A 15,913-nucleotide genomic window follows, 5' to 3' on the forward strand; every position below is an offset into this window, starting at 1 on the left:
GTGAGACACAGTTGAATGATACAGATGACCAATGTTCTGCAGACGCATTCCCTGCACTCTGCATATTCACCTTAGTGTTCCTTCTGGCTTTGGGCCCACTCTGATGACATCATTAAACAGCTGCAGCTTAATGGTAACAATTTCCCTCATGTTAAAGCCATTTTGGGGAATAACAAAAAAAAAAGAGAGAGAGAAAAAATACAACAGTCTCAGTTTTTCCAGCTCAACTGATGGAAAATATCTGAGAAAAAAAAAAAGAACAGGAAAGCACAGCATCATGTGAATTGAATCAGTGCACACACAAGGCCCAATCTGAAAAGCTTTCTCTTAGTTACTCCTGTGACTGTCTTCCTGATTTGTCTGAGAGGTCTATCTCTTGTGGGACTTCTGTGATACACTTCAATAAACCAAAATAACAGGTATGTGGTCTGTGGAGGCAAATCACTGTGTTGTGACCTTAAACATTTAATGTCATTGTATGGTTTAATTAAATCACAAAATACATAAGAGAATGTAGGAAACGATATTGACAAAAATTAAAGCCTGTGGATTGATTATAGTAATTGCAGTAAATAAATGTTTCAGATTAGACATTGTCAGATGGAAATCAAATCAGAATGGAAACATCAAGGGAAAATGCAAAATAATTCCCAAATGCTCTTCTGATGTTGAGCAGCTATACACCGTTTCCTGTAGTCCCCACAGGAAATGACAGTTCTTACCTTTTAGCCAAGAAAGAGTAAGGTAACAATAAGGATTAGAGCAGATTGTATGATAGATTGCAAAGTCAGGGCCTTATTTGCATTTTCTGGGCAGATATAAATTGAAAATGATGTAAGCTTACCTGGGTCTCCTATGTTCGGAGGCTGTAAGAACAGCAATTGCAGGTGCTTGAGTGCTTCGTTTGCATTACTAGAATACGTTTAGCATTATCAGCCTGAAAAGCCTACATTTATTATAAATTTTAAGTTAACATTAGCACCCCCACTGTAGTTACAAAAATCTTAAATTCCCTTATAAACATATTAGTCATAATGTCAGATGTGTTTTCCTGAGTGCAAAACTGGTGTTTCTCACAACATTATTTGCTCAGCTTCAAAGTAACAAATAATTGGAATATGTTGCAACTGTGACCTAAATGATGCTGAATTTTACAACAAAGTGTTCCTTATATTTAAAAAAAGAACCTATCTACCCTCCAGTGGTGAAATGCAGGATTGCAATTCAATAACAAGGAAACTTGAATCCTGTTACATTCAAGCACTATGTGCACAATGGTATAGATCATCTTTATCTAGGTAAGAACACCTGCATTTGGATTTAGCTGGGCTGTATGATATTGTATCAATGTTTTGGGAATTGTTAATATGACTGTCCAAAGTACACTTTTTAGGCCTAGGTCAGTAAGAGAAATCCTAGACTAAACCACCAGTTTTTTGAATTGGGAATCTCTGGAAATCGCTGCATACACAAAATATTCTTTAAATAACAGGGGAACAGAAACAAGCAGAAACGAAATGAAATCCACCAACTGAATTTACATTTCTTCATATTAAAAATGTAAAACATTTAGTCTTACAGAAAAATAAAGTATAGCAGTTATTGAGTTCAGGTGTATTAAAGTGTAAATTTTCTAAAATTATTTTTGAGTTTAATTTAGTAATAATATACACATTTTGCATGACAATACTATTAGAATCACTCGAGCTAAGAGAGCACATGCATAGTTGGGGTCACAGTGGAGCCCTTTGAGCCTGATCAGCGGATTCTGTAGTTACTAAGGCAACTACAGCCAGTGGAACAATTCAGGGTGACTCACATCCATAAACGAACACGCACACGATTTCTCAATATGAAAGTAAATGCCTCACCCAAGTAAAAGATTCCCTACAGTAAAACGGTAAGTGTCATTTTTACAGTGGTTTTGAGGAAACAAGAGGCTGTTTACTGTCATTTAGGTATCAGAATATCAATTATTAGTAGTAGTTGTTGCATTTTCTGAATCTGCCTATACCTTGCACTCTATAAATGGATACACAAATAAGCAAGAACTGATAGTCACAAACATATGTAAATGCACTCTTTGCACCTACTATCAGGCCTTGATAAGGAAAGAGGTGTGAGTCAACGGCACTAGTCTGACGGCTTGCAAGTCTTTCCTTGTCCTATCCCCTCCCATGCCATCCCCACTAAACCTGAATTACCAGTCTGCAGGTGCAGGCGGACAGTGGAATTCCGCAGTAGCGTGTGTGTGTGTGCGGAGTGGCAGAGAGAAGCCATGGAGGAAGGCAGCACGGAGGAGGACATCGAAGCCCTCATCGAGGGCATGGAGTACATCCCGGGCCACTTCCACCTGGACCTGAACCTCAACTGCGAGCCCCGCGGACCGGGGGAGCTGAGGCGCCGGGACACGTGGCTGAAGCAGGACAGCCTGCGGGCCGAGCTGGAGGCGGAGGCCGGGACCCAGCAGTACGCCGTCAGGAACCTGCTGGGCCTGCTGGCCTTCCACCTGGACGAGACCGAGCAGGCCGAGGAGGTCTTCAGGAGCATCTGCGAGGAGGACCCCGGGAACCTCAACGCCTGGGCCAACCTGGGCTGCGTCTACGACCGGCTCAACCGGGAGCAGGAGGGGGCCGAGTGCGTGGAGAGGGTGTCCGCCCTGATGGGCCTGGAGCCCGGGGAGTCGGGCCAGGGCGAGCCCAGGCTGCTGGCGGCCCGCTGCCTGGCAGAGCAGGCCTACGCTCACCCCTACGATGTGGAGCTGAACAAAGAGGGGGAGCTGAAGGAGAGGCTGACTGTTGCCCTCACCCTGTACAACAGGGCTCTGGAGTATGGAGGCCAGCTGGTGAGTCAGAGGCAGTATGTATGTGCAGTACTGTGTTGCCTTTGCAATTTTTTATAAAGTAACCAATGCACGAAAGCACTATGATGTTTATCAGCAGAAATATATATGATGTTTATCAGCAGAAATTTTAAATGTAGTTAATAACATTAGAAAGGCCAAATGGCCAAACCCTATAAGAATAACATGCTATAAAATATTCTAATGATTTCTTGACTTGAACAATGGAATTGAATATTTCTGTTTGATACCTGAGGAATTGACGAATTCTGCTGATTCTGTCTGCTAACTTTTCAACTAATGCCACTGTAACTGTTATCAATATTAAAATTATTCTGCACTTTACAGATACCTATTGAAGAAAAAAGAAGCTGGTATTTTAACATGGCAACAATGTATATAAGGTAAAACTTTTTTATTGCAACCACATAACTATTCATGTATAGAAAATATTTTTAAACGCTCTATGAAATGTATGATGGAATTATATATATATATATTTGAATACAGAACAAAGAAGAACTTGAGAAATTACAAGAATTGATATATATTTATCCCCAGACTGGACGATATGATGAAGGAGAAGACAGACTCAGAGTACACAAGACTATCCTACTACAACAAGGCCCTGAAGCTCCTCACAGAGGCCCTCAAGTCAGAGAAAAGCCATTACAAAGGTACAGTTACATGCAATTATTTCACACCACACATTATTCATCCATCTTTGAGCCATTCAACGGCAGGCATTGGAGGGTTGACGTTTGTCTGTCTGTAGCTCTGGCTTGGTGCTACGTGGGGATCATGCTAGAGAGGACAGATGAGTTCTCCATCGTTCCCATGTCTGTCCACGACTGCGGTTACTCTGGATCAGACCCCCTGTCCTGCTATGGAACGGTAGGGAGATGCCATTTATGTGATGACTGTACTGCAATGTAGTCTGTTTGTTTTAGAACTATTTGCTCTGGCATATTTTAGTCATGAGCTTTTAAACAGGAAAAAATACATGGAGAGAAATGGATTTCCCATCTCTCCTAAACATTCTAGAGAGATGATTCACAGATCAATGAACTCACTGTCCCTGCTAGGCTGGTTATACCTAACTGTGATGAATAAATAGTCTTATTTTACCTTCAGACCTGTTGAGTTTGTGCTGTCACACCTGAATATTTTAACTATGTAACGGACCCGAAGAGAGGAAAATTCTGAGACACTAAGGGTTGTCGTGTGACAGCTGCTACCATGTAATGTGATGAGCCAGGAGTTTGCTTCTCCTCCAGGCCATTAAAGTCGCCAATGAGGATGCGTTCATCTTGAACCGGCTGGCCAAAGTGTTCTTCCTCCTGGGCAAACACGAGATGGCCACAGGGATCTGCAACATGGCACTGAACGTGCTGCCCGACCCCGAACTCAACTGGCAGGCTTACTGTACCCGAGCCAAGGTAACAGGAAGGAATCCCGCTTCATTTACTCCCACAAATATCTGCCTCCTCTCATGTGAACAGAGCCAGAAAAAAAAACCTGCCCTGCAATTATCAAGGTCTTCAATATGTCACAGGAGATCCACGTTTCAGATAGCGAGCACTTCTCTTAGTGCTGAAGTCAGATTTACAACCAGGCACCTGAGTAAAAGCTTCCGTAAATCATCCATAGAAGCGAATGTTCTTATCGCCAGCTGTGCCTTGTGGGTGAACAGGCGTGGTCACGCTTGCTTTAGCACAAACAGCTTTGATATTCATTCACGTTACCTTTTATCCTTGAAAATGAAAGGCTCTTTTCCTCCACCCTTTCCAAGCTTTGCCTCCTCCCTCTTTCTGTTCCCCCTATTTTCTGTTCCCTTTGTTGTGTTTTTATTAAAACAGGGAAACAGAAAAAGACAAAGCTGGGCTTAGCAAAGAAGGTGTGGCCTTCAATTTCATGGATAAGCCTATGGTTAAGAGCAACTGTAAACATTTCAACTGTCTGTTTGCGTGCTCAGAGACAAAGCACAGCCAAAGAACAGGTTGTGATTGTGGAAGCACAATTGTGCAATTTGAAATTGAGTAGTTTCAGGTGCTCACTACCTATGTGGTTCTGCTAGCTGAACTCGTTAATAATTCCAGGGCAGACTATCCCCCAGCAGATTTATAGTAAAAATTTAAATCTGACACTCACATAGGCTTTGAATCTTTCCCCCCATTTTGTTAAATATATCAAATAGACCCAGCTACTAGGGCTGTAGCTCTCATTGAACAAGATATGAAGATACGACAACATGGCCCATGCATGTGCCCAGTATGATAAATGTAGTTGTGGGATTGTGATGTGTGTTTCCCACAGATTAATGTCACCACCTATGTGAGAGACCTGGAGAGAGCCAAATTGGGTTTGGCAGGCGTACCGGACCGACAGAAGTTAGCAGAAGCCAAGGCAGACCTAGACCGCGTATTAGAAGTGCGTCCCTGTCTGAGGACGCACCTGGAAATGGGACAGGTGAGCTCACGAAATTAAAAGGTCTCAAATTGAAAAAAAAGGAAAAATAAATACCTGCACACTCTAACTAAAGCACAGGTAGAATCATAGCAAAACCTGGTTTTGGCTGCGCACTGTATGGAAAGGTCACACGCTGCTCCACCCTCGTGTTCGTGAAGGATATAATTAATTTTCTGCGTCACACTGTTTGTGTGTCACCCTGACTCCTGCCACATAGACTTATGTAAATAACGTGGGTGGTGGAGCAGGGGGTGTGTGCAGAGTGCATGCCGTGTCAAACTCTCCTGTCAGGTGTTGATGGAAGCGGTCATAATGCTGTGACCTCACGTCCTGTCTCCGCACGGCCGCAGGTGTACTACTACATGGGCGTGGACGCCATGCAGGAGAGCCTGCTGGTGGACGAGGGCGCGGTCAACGCGGCGCTGGTGAGCCTGGCGCAGGCGCTGCAGTGCCAGCCGGGCGACAGCCTGCCCGAGCTGCAGCTGCTGCGCGGGCGCTGCCTGCTGCTCAAGGGCGAGGAGCGCAACGCCGCCGAGTGCTTCAAGCGGGCGCTGGCCCTGGAGGCGCCGGGCAGCCGCGACACCGCCGCCCTGCGCCGGCTCCTGGAGACCCTGCTGGCGCTCTTCACCCAGGGCGGGGCCACCGCCGACCCGGGCCCCGCCATCGGCGAGCTGGAGGCGTGCGTGCGGCGCGCCGAGGAGCGCTACCCCTACGAGACGGTGCAGGCCGAGCTGCGGCGGCTGTGCCGCGCCCACACCGCCGACATGGCCCAGCTGTCCCGCGCGCTCGTCCGGCTGGGCCGCACCGACCTGGTGCGCAGGCTGCTGGAGACCGTGCAGCCCAAACGACCGGGCAAGAGGCCGCTGGCCCGCTCGCTGACCGTGTGAGCCACGGACCGGGACCGAAACTCTAAAATCACACGACTATAGCGTACGGCACAAGAACAGGAAGCGCTAGGTGAGCTACATCACCTAACAAAACAAGGCATGGACTGTTCTTCGTGGCCACGTGATTATTAATTAGTCTAATTAAGAGCTGAAATTGGCTATTTTACCAGTTGTCCCTGAAAACCACAATGCCTGTAATTAAAAATACTTACTACAGAAAATACAAAATTATTATGAAATCATTTGCCGGCAAGGGGAAATTAACCTGGTGGTTCATGGACCCTCGCATCATATCTTAAACTGCGGGAGTGTTCAGGAACGGTACAGTTATTCAGTGTTATTCATGAGCCAATTGTTTGCATAAATAGTTCACAAAATGACTGTATCTTAATGAGCAGTATAAAAAAAAGAAAGCAAACCATAACTTTACACCATAGCTGATTAGCAGTTGTCTTGCCGTTTCAATTAAATTCTCATAAAGACGCAATTAAGTAGTTGCGTGAGAAAAAAAAACATTAATTTCAGACAGTATAAATACTTCAATTGCCAAGCATGCTGAATAGGAGTCATTTCAATGAAGCGCAATTTGAGCTGTTTCTCAGAATGTTGTTGCTAAGCTAGAACGGCTGGTTGGACTGCATTACTGTCGGAATGCTGGGGGTGTGGGGGTCTTTCTTAAGGATGATAAATGTCAAAATTCCAGTTGTGTTAAAAGACTTTGTGTGCTGTAAATGAGTGTAAAAACCATTTGTAAATTGAGTAAATATGAGTGAATTTGTCTTTTGTAGAATGTATGCCAAGCATGAACATTACGCAACTGTACTTACCTTCTAGAATGCAATATCAGAACAGGAAAGAGAAATGGTTTTCAAGTGTAGAGATAGATTCAATAATCATTTGAGTGGTGTCCTGTTTTCAGACTGGATTTTTATTAGTTAAAAAAAGATTTTGACAGTCAAATGTGTCTGTTTGTATCTGCATGTGAGTTTCTCATGATCGTGAAAAGACGGCCCAAAAAAGAATTCTTTCCGTAACCATGGTCTCCAGCTCTTCCTTCTGACCTCTTCACCTGCACATTTCCTTTATTCTAGTTCTACTCGATTCTAAAGCTGTGAAACTCCTGGTATTCCTCGTGCTTTTGGTACCTCTTCCAAAGCTTCCTTTTTTAGAGTCTTAAGTATTAATGTTTGTTTGCCAGATGTCCTTATTCAGAAAATCTACCCTTAACCGGATACGAGACGTCCTTACTTAGAGAAAAAAATAATTGGCCTAAGTACGAGTATCCAAGTACTCCACAGGAAACTCAAATCACGCCAAACTGTGAAGTCTGGGCTGTTGACAGCTGGTCACTGCTAGTTTGGTTGGTGACAAACAGTTTTCAGTCAGTACACCACTCATGCTGCTGATTTCATTTCAGTGTGTGAACCTTCTTCCCTGACAAGAACTCCTTACAGTAGGCAGACCCCTTTACCACGACAATGAAGCTGGGAGTTCCTTGTTTCACAAAACACCTGAAAGAAAAGGCCAAAGGGGTTTCTAGAAATATAATGTTCAGTATTTCCTGTTGTCTGATAAACTATTGAATATGATTTATTATAATACATACATGCACATTTTTCATATGAAGGAAATAAATACCTGTCATGCTGTAGGACACGTAGAAGGGGGATTTTCAGATCAACCTGATATAGTTGCTCTGTCTTGAAATCTTCAAAGTACAGCTGAGTATCGCAACAGGCAGAATTTCAGAATCAGTTGGAAACAACTACTCCAAATGGTATGCAGAACTACAAGCCAAATACGCTAATATCTGTATGGTTTACCATCCTTATCTTATTCAGTATTCAATAGAATACAATATTTATGTTTCTAATGCATCGGAAAACAGACGCAACCTGACCTATGAGCAAATATTAACATTCTAAAAATGAGACATAGAGAAATAACATTACATTATGACTAAATAAACCACATTTTAAAAACATGGTCAGAGACAAAATGCACATCTATGGCCACAGGAGGGTACTAAAACACCACAAAGCTTTGCTCTGTACTGTCCACACTCACTTTGCTGCAGTATACAAATTCAATCTGTAATTCATAAAATGGCTCACCAGTAAGTTCTGGGGGAGATATTTTCTGTCAGTATCCCAGGGAGGAAGCTCTTCCCCAAACATGACTGTCAGGTGATCTCCAAAGCTAAGAGAAAATTCATTCCATTCAGATAAAATTATCTGCCACATAGAGGAGTGTCTTTAAAGTGCTGAGACTGCAGTGTGGACGCAGGTGTACTTACGGTTTTGAAAGTGGTATGGAGCATCTTGGCAGAATAACCAATAATCATTTATATGCATCAATACCTCCTGTATATACTGATTAAAGACGCTACTCATCTTACACAGTTTAGAAGCAAAACATCAATAGTCCAGTAAAAGAGTACTTCTCCAACCGGATAATGGAGTAGTCAAGTATTTGTTAAAGGAAATCTGAGTTTCTGGACTAGAATTTTACTGAGCATAAATTCAATGCAGGTTGAAAATAAATAAAGAACAGGCACTTGGTTTGAATGGACATACCATGTGGACTCACTGAAGGCCGATATGAAATCTGTCTGCTGGTGCTCTGGGTACAGGAAGAGGACAGGCCAGTGCAGGGTGCCTTGTTCGTCCAGGAACACCGTAGCCCCCGTAGCCTCTTCAGAGCCCAAGCCGTTGCAATCGAACCCCGCCGCGGCTGCAGACGGGCAGCCTCCGCACTCCTCTCCACTGTCAGAACCGTGCTTGGAAGGCTGCTCCAGCTTAAGCAACTTAATGCCACGCGCCTGTGAAAAACACTCCCATCAGTTCCTGTGGTCCCGGCCAATGACAACCTTCAACAGGAACTCAGATACTTTGAATGACAGATGAAACCAGCAGTAAACTGTTGGGAGACATGGCGGACTGTACTGTTTGAGTGAAAATAACAAGTGTAAACTCTGTACTCCGAACCAACAGAACAAAAAGAAGCCCCCCGACTAAACGATTTGTATCGGGACACAAATATGCAGGACCCAAAATTACCTTGATGGCAGCCAGCAGGGCCTCCCTCTCAGCGCGTTCCTTCTTCTCCTTCGCCTTTGCTTTCCGAGCATCTTTCTCCGCTGTCCTCTAAAGCAAGGCAAGCCCGTCGGCATCATTCTCAGACTATGAACACGTTATACATCTGCTGATATCTCAAAGTGATTGAATACGCTATGGGGCCCAAAGTCTTTTGGTTGTTGTCACCGAAAGTACAGTAACAAGTCTAGAGCTACAGTAAGAAACCAAATGAGGAGAGTTAACTGGGCAAAGTACTGTAATTGATTAATTAAACACAGAGTTACAAAAAGGCCAGCCCCCCTCTAAGACGAGGGTTTGGGTCACTTGACATTTGATAATGACTCTACGCTCTGCAGAATATGCAGTACTCTATGAGGTTTATGGCAGGGGAACAAAGAAACATTTGATTACAAGCCGTCCACTTGCTTCAGACGCAAGACTTTCTATTGACCCTGCAGTTGTGTGGCACTGCTGATCCCTGTGGGAGACCGTCAAGCACTCCATACCTTCAGTTTGTCAGCCGCAGTTCGCAGCTCTAGCAGTTTCCTGTCCTTCGGCTGAATCCTGAGCCCCTCCTCACACCACTGCAGGGCCTCGCCATAGCTGCGCAGCTCCATGCAACACTGGGCACCTGCGCAGACGCAGGGAGAAATTATCTGGACAAAATGGCACCCGGCAAATCTCACTGGAGGGCAAACCTATATTTTTCCCAATCCAATTAAGCTTTACATGCACAAATTGTAAACATTTCAGCTGAATGTACTGGACTGAATGATGTAGGGATGTTACTTCAGAGCAGCACTACTCAACTCTGAGTCCTGCAGGCCACAGTGGCTGCATGTATTTGCTCCAGCCATGAACTACACCACCTGATTTCACTAAGTACTTTACCTCTTTGGTCCAGGAAGTAAGGTCACTAGTGAAATCAGGTGGTGTAGTGAATGGTTTGACCACATACCAGCAGACTCTGTGGCCCGCAGTACCTGGTGTTGAGTAGCACTGCTTTGAAAATTCGTTTAATATCTTTTTTAGACCCCCATTTTCTCTTTTTCTCCCAATTTTCACAACTGGAAGTCCATTCTATTTTTTCAACATCCTCTGTCATTTCAGAACCAATGCACGTTCAGCTAACCTTATTAAGGCAATACCTGACATACCTCTCAATAGTGCTTTAATATGGTCTGGTTTAAGCTTTTTCGCAGCAACTGAGTCATTCAAAGCGGAACGCATGTTACCTGCAAAACAAAGGGAGACATGGTTAACAAATAGAATCCTCATCCATCACCTGCTAAACCACCTGCAAACAAGTAAAACTATCACAGAAGAACACAGGCAATGCTGCAGAAAAGACTTTGGGAACAAGCACAAGAAAGGAACCTCTGTACCAAGGTGGAATTGTGCAGCTGCTCTGTTCGTGTGCAAGATGGCATTCAGGTCAGTGTCACTGCATTTCTTTTTTAGACCCGCTGAGTAAGCCACGATAGCCTTCTTGTAGTTCTTTTCCTTGAAGTAATCATTTCCTTCATCTTTTAAGGCCTTTGCTTGTTCTGGGAAGAGAAAGAAAGTGCATCTACAATACAGGCCACATGTAAAACAGCACATCTTAACCTGTCTTTAAGAACTGACGAGGCTGTCTGAAAATGAGCAAATCAATAATATCCCTAAAAAAGAGCAGTTTCATTTTGTGCCTTTCTTTAATCACAATGCTTAGCAGTGACACTACAGAGATGTGGTATCAATGACCATCTACATCCTAATCTTTCTAGAGGAGAACTCAAAACTGGCCTGAAATTGGATGAATAAAATATTGGCAGACACAATTACTGAGAATCTGTATAAGCAACAACACTTGCTCTGGAATCTTAAATTTGCCTTTTCAGGCAAAAGAGCAACAGAACTGAGGGAAAGGACATACCTTCCAGTGGTCTGTCATCATCATGAATAATGGACTGCAGACAGGCTAGCTCTGGAAATTTCTGGGGATCAATCTCTTCAGGGGCTGTCTTCATGAACATGGGCACCTTGTCAAATTCCTGTTATTAGGAGGGGTGAGGCGTGAGGGGAGAGGGGTGAAGGGGATCACTCCAGTTGAGAATATAATTATTTTTTAAAACAAGATTTTAAATAGCATTACTATAAAGTGCAATCTAGCAACTGAGTCAATCTTTAAATCAACTAGTAATCTCACTTGTCTTTGTTCAGAAAAGTACTCTTCGCAGACTTCTAAGGACATTTACACACAAAGATGAATTGTATTACAGTTAGATTTTATATGCGAGCCTCAAATGGACGATTTAAGAAAAACATTCGCCATCATTGTAGGCTATGACCTGTTGAATTTGCTCTCAACACTACACCTAGCTAGCTAAACTCAAAGGCGATTGGTTCAGGGGGGATGTAACTACACTGTAGCTAGTGTAGCTAGCCAGTTAGCAAGCGAAATACTTGCCTACCTGGTTAATTTCTGGTTCATTTCTACCCAACTAATGCAACGTTAGTCGTGTTCGATTTATAAATTGGCTTATTCAGGCAATTCGTTCTGTGCCGAGTCACTTGCCTATACAGCTAATGGATAAATGAATCCTGTTGCTCCATCGTCATAAGTCATTTTGACCCCGAGAACATTTGAACTTTTATGCTTTTGACAGCCGGAGAAATTCAGCGTAATAACGATACCATCCTTATTTTACACCTTTAATAGAAAAGGGTCTTTGCTATGTTGTCAACGTACTCAGACACTTTCTGCCAACAGTTCGTGTAAGATTGAGCGATTTAAAACCTTAGAGATCTCCCCTCGCGGTGATGATATACACAAACAATGCTACGTCTAGTCAAAGGGTTCGAGTATCTCAGAAGCAAAACGTTAGCAATGTATCGATAGCAATTACAAACTCAGCAATGCTGTCACCCACGGTGAGAGATCTGCGACAATCAAACAGTACGTGCACAAAGATATTTATGTGATTAGTACTAATTCCTACCTCCTCCCAGTTGTTCTCATTAAAGCCATCTTTATATTTATGCTGGGTAAATTTGTCCATGAACGCATCCATTCCATCATCGCTATCGTCTTGTGCCTGTGAAGTCATTTTCATCCACTATTTTCCAGGCAAGAAACAACTGTTAAGACTGTATCAGTTTAAGTTACTTAAATTTCACGAATATCACCAATCCCATTACATTAGTTATATAGATAAACTGAAAGTAAGGGCTAGCTCTATTTTTGCTGCTTTGATACAGTAAAGATGTCGAAGAAATTGCAGTTAGTTATGTCTATATTATATATTACTTTAAGTTATGTCCTAGTCCACACCCGATACCTACACTAGGAACCCAAATTTATCAACCATTCGATTGGCTTTTCTGTGTCACGCTTCTGTATTGCTATTGGCCTTAACGTAAATAGGCGGGATTTATCATTATTTTAACATTCTTGTACCGCCTCTACAATGTGGACCAATGGGATTGCCGATACTTTCATGGTATGTCCAATTAAAATGCAAGTCCTTGACAGGTTTTCATCACACATGTCAGGTGTTCTTTTTATGAAAGCGTGCTTTCTGTTGTGCATCAGTGAATTACGTCCGACTGAAATTATTAGACAAGTTCAACACGGTTCTGACACTCTCTGTCACAAACCGTTCATTAGTGATTACTGCACTTTAGTGTTTACTGCATTGCGGTTGAAGTATACTCCTTTTATACTACAGTTTTAGTGGTATCGTGACTAAAAGCAAAGCAAACAAATGGGAAGGTAATTATTTTGAATATTCTATACTAACTACAATAGACTACAATAGAAAACTGGAACCTGTACTTGAGTAGAGCAAAGATAAAGGAACACAGTAGCTATCTGGTTGGTCCACAATATCTGTGAAAATAATGTATTCTTGAGCTGTGGGCATGATATAAAAACAGGTCCTTTTTAGAAATGTGAGCACTGGATTCATTGTTGAGATCATTTGGAGAACAGAAATGTTTACTCGTATGAAGAGAACTGGCACTGAAACAAGGTTGTAAAGTCACAGTACTTTATTTATTACAATATTTCACTGACAAACCATCATTGCCCAGCAGTCACACCATGATAATAAAGTGTTTGTTTCAGAAGAGTGAAACAATTCAGATCAGACAGTCTCCACTTCACTCAAAAGGTCCATCAGCCCCTCCCTGCTGAGGAACAGTGTCTCCCCACTTTGTTGGCAGCACACCTCAAACCGTGGCTGCTCCTCAGCCGCACTCTTCCCGACCACAATCACGTAAGGGTACCCCAACCGGCCGGCATCCTTAAAACGCTTCCCTATGGTCAGTTGTGTCCGATCATCCAGGACCACCTCGCCTTTCAGCCTGGGCACGGACGTCCCCAGACTGTGGCACAGCTCTTCTGCCAGGCCAGCCAGCTCCTCGGTCTTGCTGCCCTTCTTAGGAGGCAGGACGCAGACCTGGTAGGGTGCCAGCAGGCCCGGCCATCGGACGGCGTCCTCGGTGGAGAACACCTCGATGGCTGCAGCCAGGATGCGCGTGACCCCCAGCCCAAAGCAGCCCATCTCAGCGAGCACCGGCTTGTTCTGATCATTGTGGTAAAAAGCATTGAATATATGGGAGTACTTAGTGCCCAGGTAGAAAGTGTGCCCCACCTCGATGCCTTTCGACTCTGCCAGGGTGCCCTTGTGGCACTGCGGACAGTCCGTCTTCCCCGGTTCGACGGTTTCCACGTTGGCAGAGAAAGTGCAGTTCCCGCAGATGAGCAACCTGTCCTCGCCAATCTCCGCCGGTAGCTGGAACTCATGAGACAGTTTTCCCCCAATGTTCCCTGTGTCAGCCTGCACCTGGACACAGCGCAGCCCCAGTCTGGCAAACAGGCGGGCGTACGCCTGGCACACAGCCTGGTAGGTGAGATGGGCAGCCTCTTCGCTGGTGTCAAAGGAGTACATGTCCTTCATGTAGAACTCCCGGCCTCGAAGCAGCCCAAATCTCGGCTTTGGCTCATCGCGAAATTTCCGCGTCACCTACAATATGTTGCGAAAGGTTAACATCGTAGAAACAGACTACTTGGTCAGCCCACTATGAAAAACAAGATTATATACAAAAAAATAATAAACGCTGCTTTCATGAATAAATCAACTCTTAAGCCTTTTTTTTGTACATAATGTGCAATACCTGATAGAGCAGAAGAGGGAGCTGTCTGTAAGACAGGGTTCCCTGAGAGGCCAGGAGCTCAGTCACGGCCTCCTCGTGAGTGGGGCCCAGGCAGTATTCTGCCCCATGACGGTCCCTTAAGCGGAACAGCTCCTTGCCCATGAGGTCCCAGCGCTCGCTGCGCCTCCACAGCTCCGCAGCGCACAGACTGGGCATGTCCAGCTTTTGCCCTCCGATGCCCTGCATCTCCTGGTCGATGAGGCGCACCAGCTTCTCCATGGCGCGCACTGTGGCTGGGAGGTAGTAGTAGCAGCCAGGATTGGAGGGGTGGATGAGGCCGGCCTGCAGCATTAGCCTCTGGCTCTTGCAGGGAATCTCCCCTGCCCGGCCCTCCATCCCTAGCTCCTGCACCTCCCGCAGGGTGGAAGGCTGGAAGAGCCGGGACACCAGCAGGGGAGATGTGCCTACGGAACGGGCAGGGCTGGATTTCAGGGCTGACCCAGCACAGCTAGAAAGGCATCGTGTGTGCTGGGTCAAAGCTCTAGGCTGATGGGCCAGCAGCTTTCGACAGCATAGCCACAGGACAGCTTCCATTATAAGTTCACATTAACACTACAGGGGAGAAAAATTGCACAGTATCATTAGTTCATCAGACCACCGATCAATAAGTGATGCCAGCTTCATTTTTTTGTTGGGGGGGGGGGGGGGGGGGCTATATCTATATTCATTCATTCAATATGGACACAAAAACCTATCATAATTATTTTACATAATCTTTAAATACAAAAAAAAAAAAAAAACAACGTAATAAGCAAAAATAACACTGTTTAGATAAAGTGTTTAACAACACATTCAAGGTCGGCAAAACTAGCTGAAGCTAAGAGCAGTTCCCTAGTAAACGAAAGCAACAAGCTAGCTAACAACACAAATCCGGACACACGCCACGCTTGCTATACACATCTTATGTGGCGTGAAAATTAAATGCCCTTGCTCGTTCTTTCTTTCTTCATAAATTAATAGAAATTAATTTCTTGTGCATTAGCGAGCAAGAAGGTAGTTAGCTAGCAATGTCATGATCAGCTAAATATAACAGCTACTAGCTAAGCAGCTGGCTGACACCACAAGAAGTTACTCACCAAAACCATGGACCTATGTAACAAGGGCAAGTGTATTTAAAAACCTGACAACGTATATTTATCGTAAAATTAAACCAGAACACATCATTTAAAAACTACGTTAACCTGTGTGTTATCGCCAGATCCAGAGCAAAGTATGGCATATAGACTACCTGCTCATTGCGAGTAGTGTGGAGGGCGGTAGCCACTTGCTAGTGGGGAAACAACGGGAACAAACGAAGGACAAACTACTCGAATAGGTCCGCAGCACAGTTAAGCGGTCCGCAGTTTTAAAAGAGCAGATAGTCCATTCCTGAACTTTTTCATTATTGCAACGAGATCAATTCTGACGATAAGTCAGTGCAGTGACATCGTTGCCATAAT

The 15,913-nt window shown here is 44.1% G+C and overlaps 3 protein-coding genes across 5 annotated transcripts; 1 reads left to right on the forward strand and 2 right to left on the reverse strand.

The window, feature by feature from the left end:
- Positions 1 to 2,207: 2,207 nt before the first annotated feature.
- ttc22 (tetratricopeptide repeat domain 22) lies at positions 2,208 to 7,070 on the forward strand. Its single transcript, XM_035416258.1, has 7 exons — positions 2,208 to 2,845; positions 3,191 to 3,246; positions 3,404 to 3,519; positions 3,618 to 3,736; positions 4,120 to 4,281; positions 5,159 to 5,311; positions 5,662 to 7,070. Exons 1-7 carry the CDS (start codon positions 2,279 to 2,281, stop codon positions 6,196 to 6,198), a joined length of 1,710 nt encoding a protein of 569 aa, XP_035272149.1. The 5' UTR covers positions 2,208 to 2,278; the 3' UTR covers positions 6,199 to 7,070.
- Positions 7,071 to 7,105: 35 nt separating this feature from the next.
- ttc4 (tetratricopeptide repeat domain 4) lies at positions 7,106 to 12,611 on the reverse strand. Its single transcript, XM_035416260.1, has 10 exons — positions 12,257 to 12,611; positions 11,191 to 11,308; positions 10,661 to 10,822; positions 10,433 to 10,510; positions 9,782 to 9,906; positions 9,258 to 9,344; positions 8,775 to 9,019; positions 8,313 to 8,397; positions 7,837 to 7,919; positions 7,106 to 7,709 (listed from the first exon to the last, which is right to left on the reverse strand). Exons 1-10 carry the CDS (start codon positions 12,368 to 12,370, stop codon positions 7,607 to 7,609), a joined length of 1,200 nt encoding a protein of 399 aa, XP_035272151.1. The 5' UTR covers positions 12,371 to 12,611; the 3' UTR covers positions 7,106 to 7,606.
- Positions 12,612 to 13,284: 673 nt separating this feature from the next.
- On the reverse strand, positions 13,285 to 15,795 carry pars2 (prolyl-tRNA synthetase 2, mitochondrial). Of its 3 annotated transcripts, none has more exons than XM_035412647.1 (3): positions 15,703 to 15,795; positions 14,436 to 15,026; positions 13,285 to 14,284 (listed from the first exon to the last, which is right to left on the reverse strand). In XM_035412647.1, the coding sequence occupies exons 2-3, from the start codon at positions 15,006 to 15,008 to the stop codon at positions 13,403 to 13,405; spliced, it is 1,455 nt and encodes a 484-aa protein (XP_035268538.1). In that variant the 5' UTR covers positions 15,009 to 15,026; positions 15,703 to 15,795; the 3' UTR covers positions 13,285 to 13,402. The 3 variants fall into 3 exon arrangements, with proteins under 3 accessions (XP_035268538.1, XP_035268539.1, XP_035268537.1); XM_035412648.1 differs by having other exon boundaries at positions 15,656 to 15,779; XM_035412646.1 differs by lacking the exon at positions 15,703 to 15,795 and adding an exon at positions 15,551 to 15,696.
- Between the last annotated feature and the right edge of the window lie 118 nt (positions 15,796 to 15,913).

Source organism: Anguilla anguilla, chromosome 4 (genome assembly GCF_013347855.1).
Source record: "Anguilla anguilla isolate fAngAng1 chromosome 4, fAngAng1.pri, whole genome shotgun sequence".
Taxonomy (NCBI): Eukaryota; Metazoa; Chordata; class Actinopteri; order Anguilliformes; family Anguillidae; genus Anguilla; species Anguilla anguilla.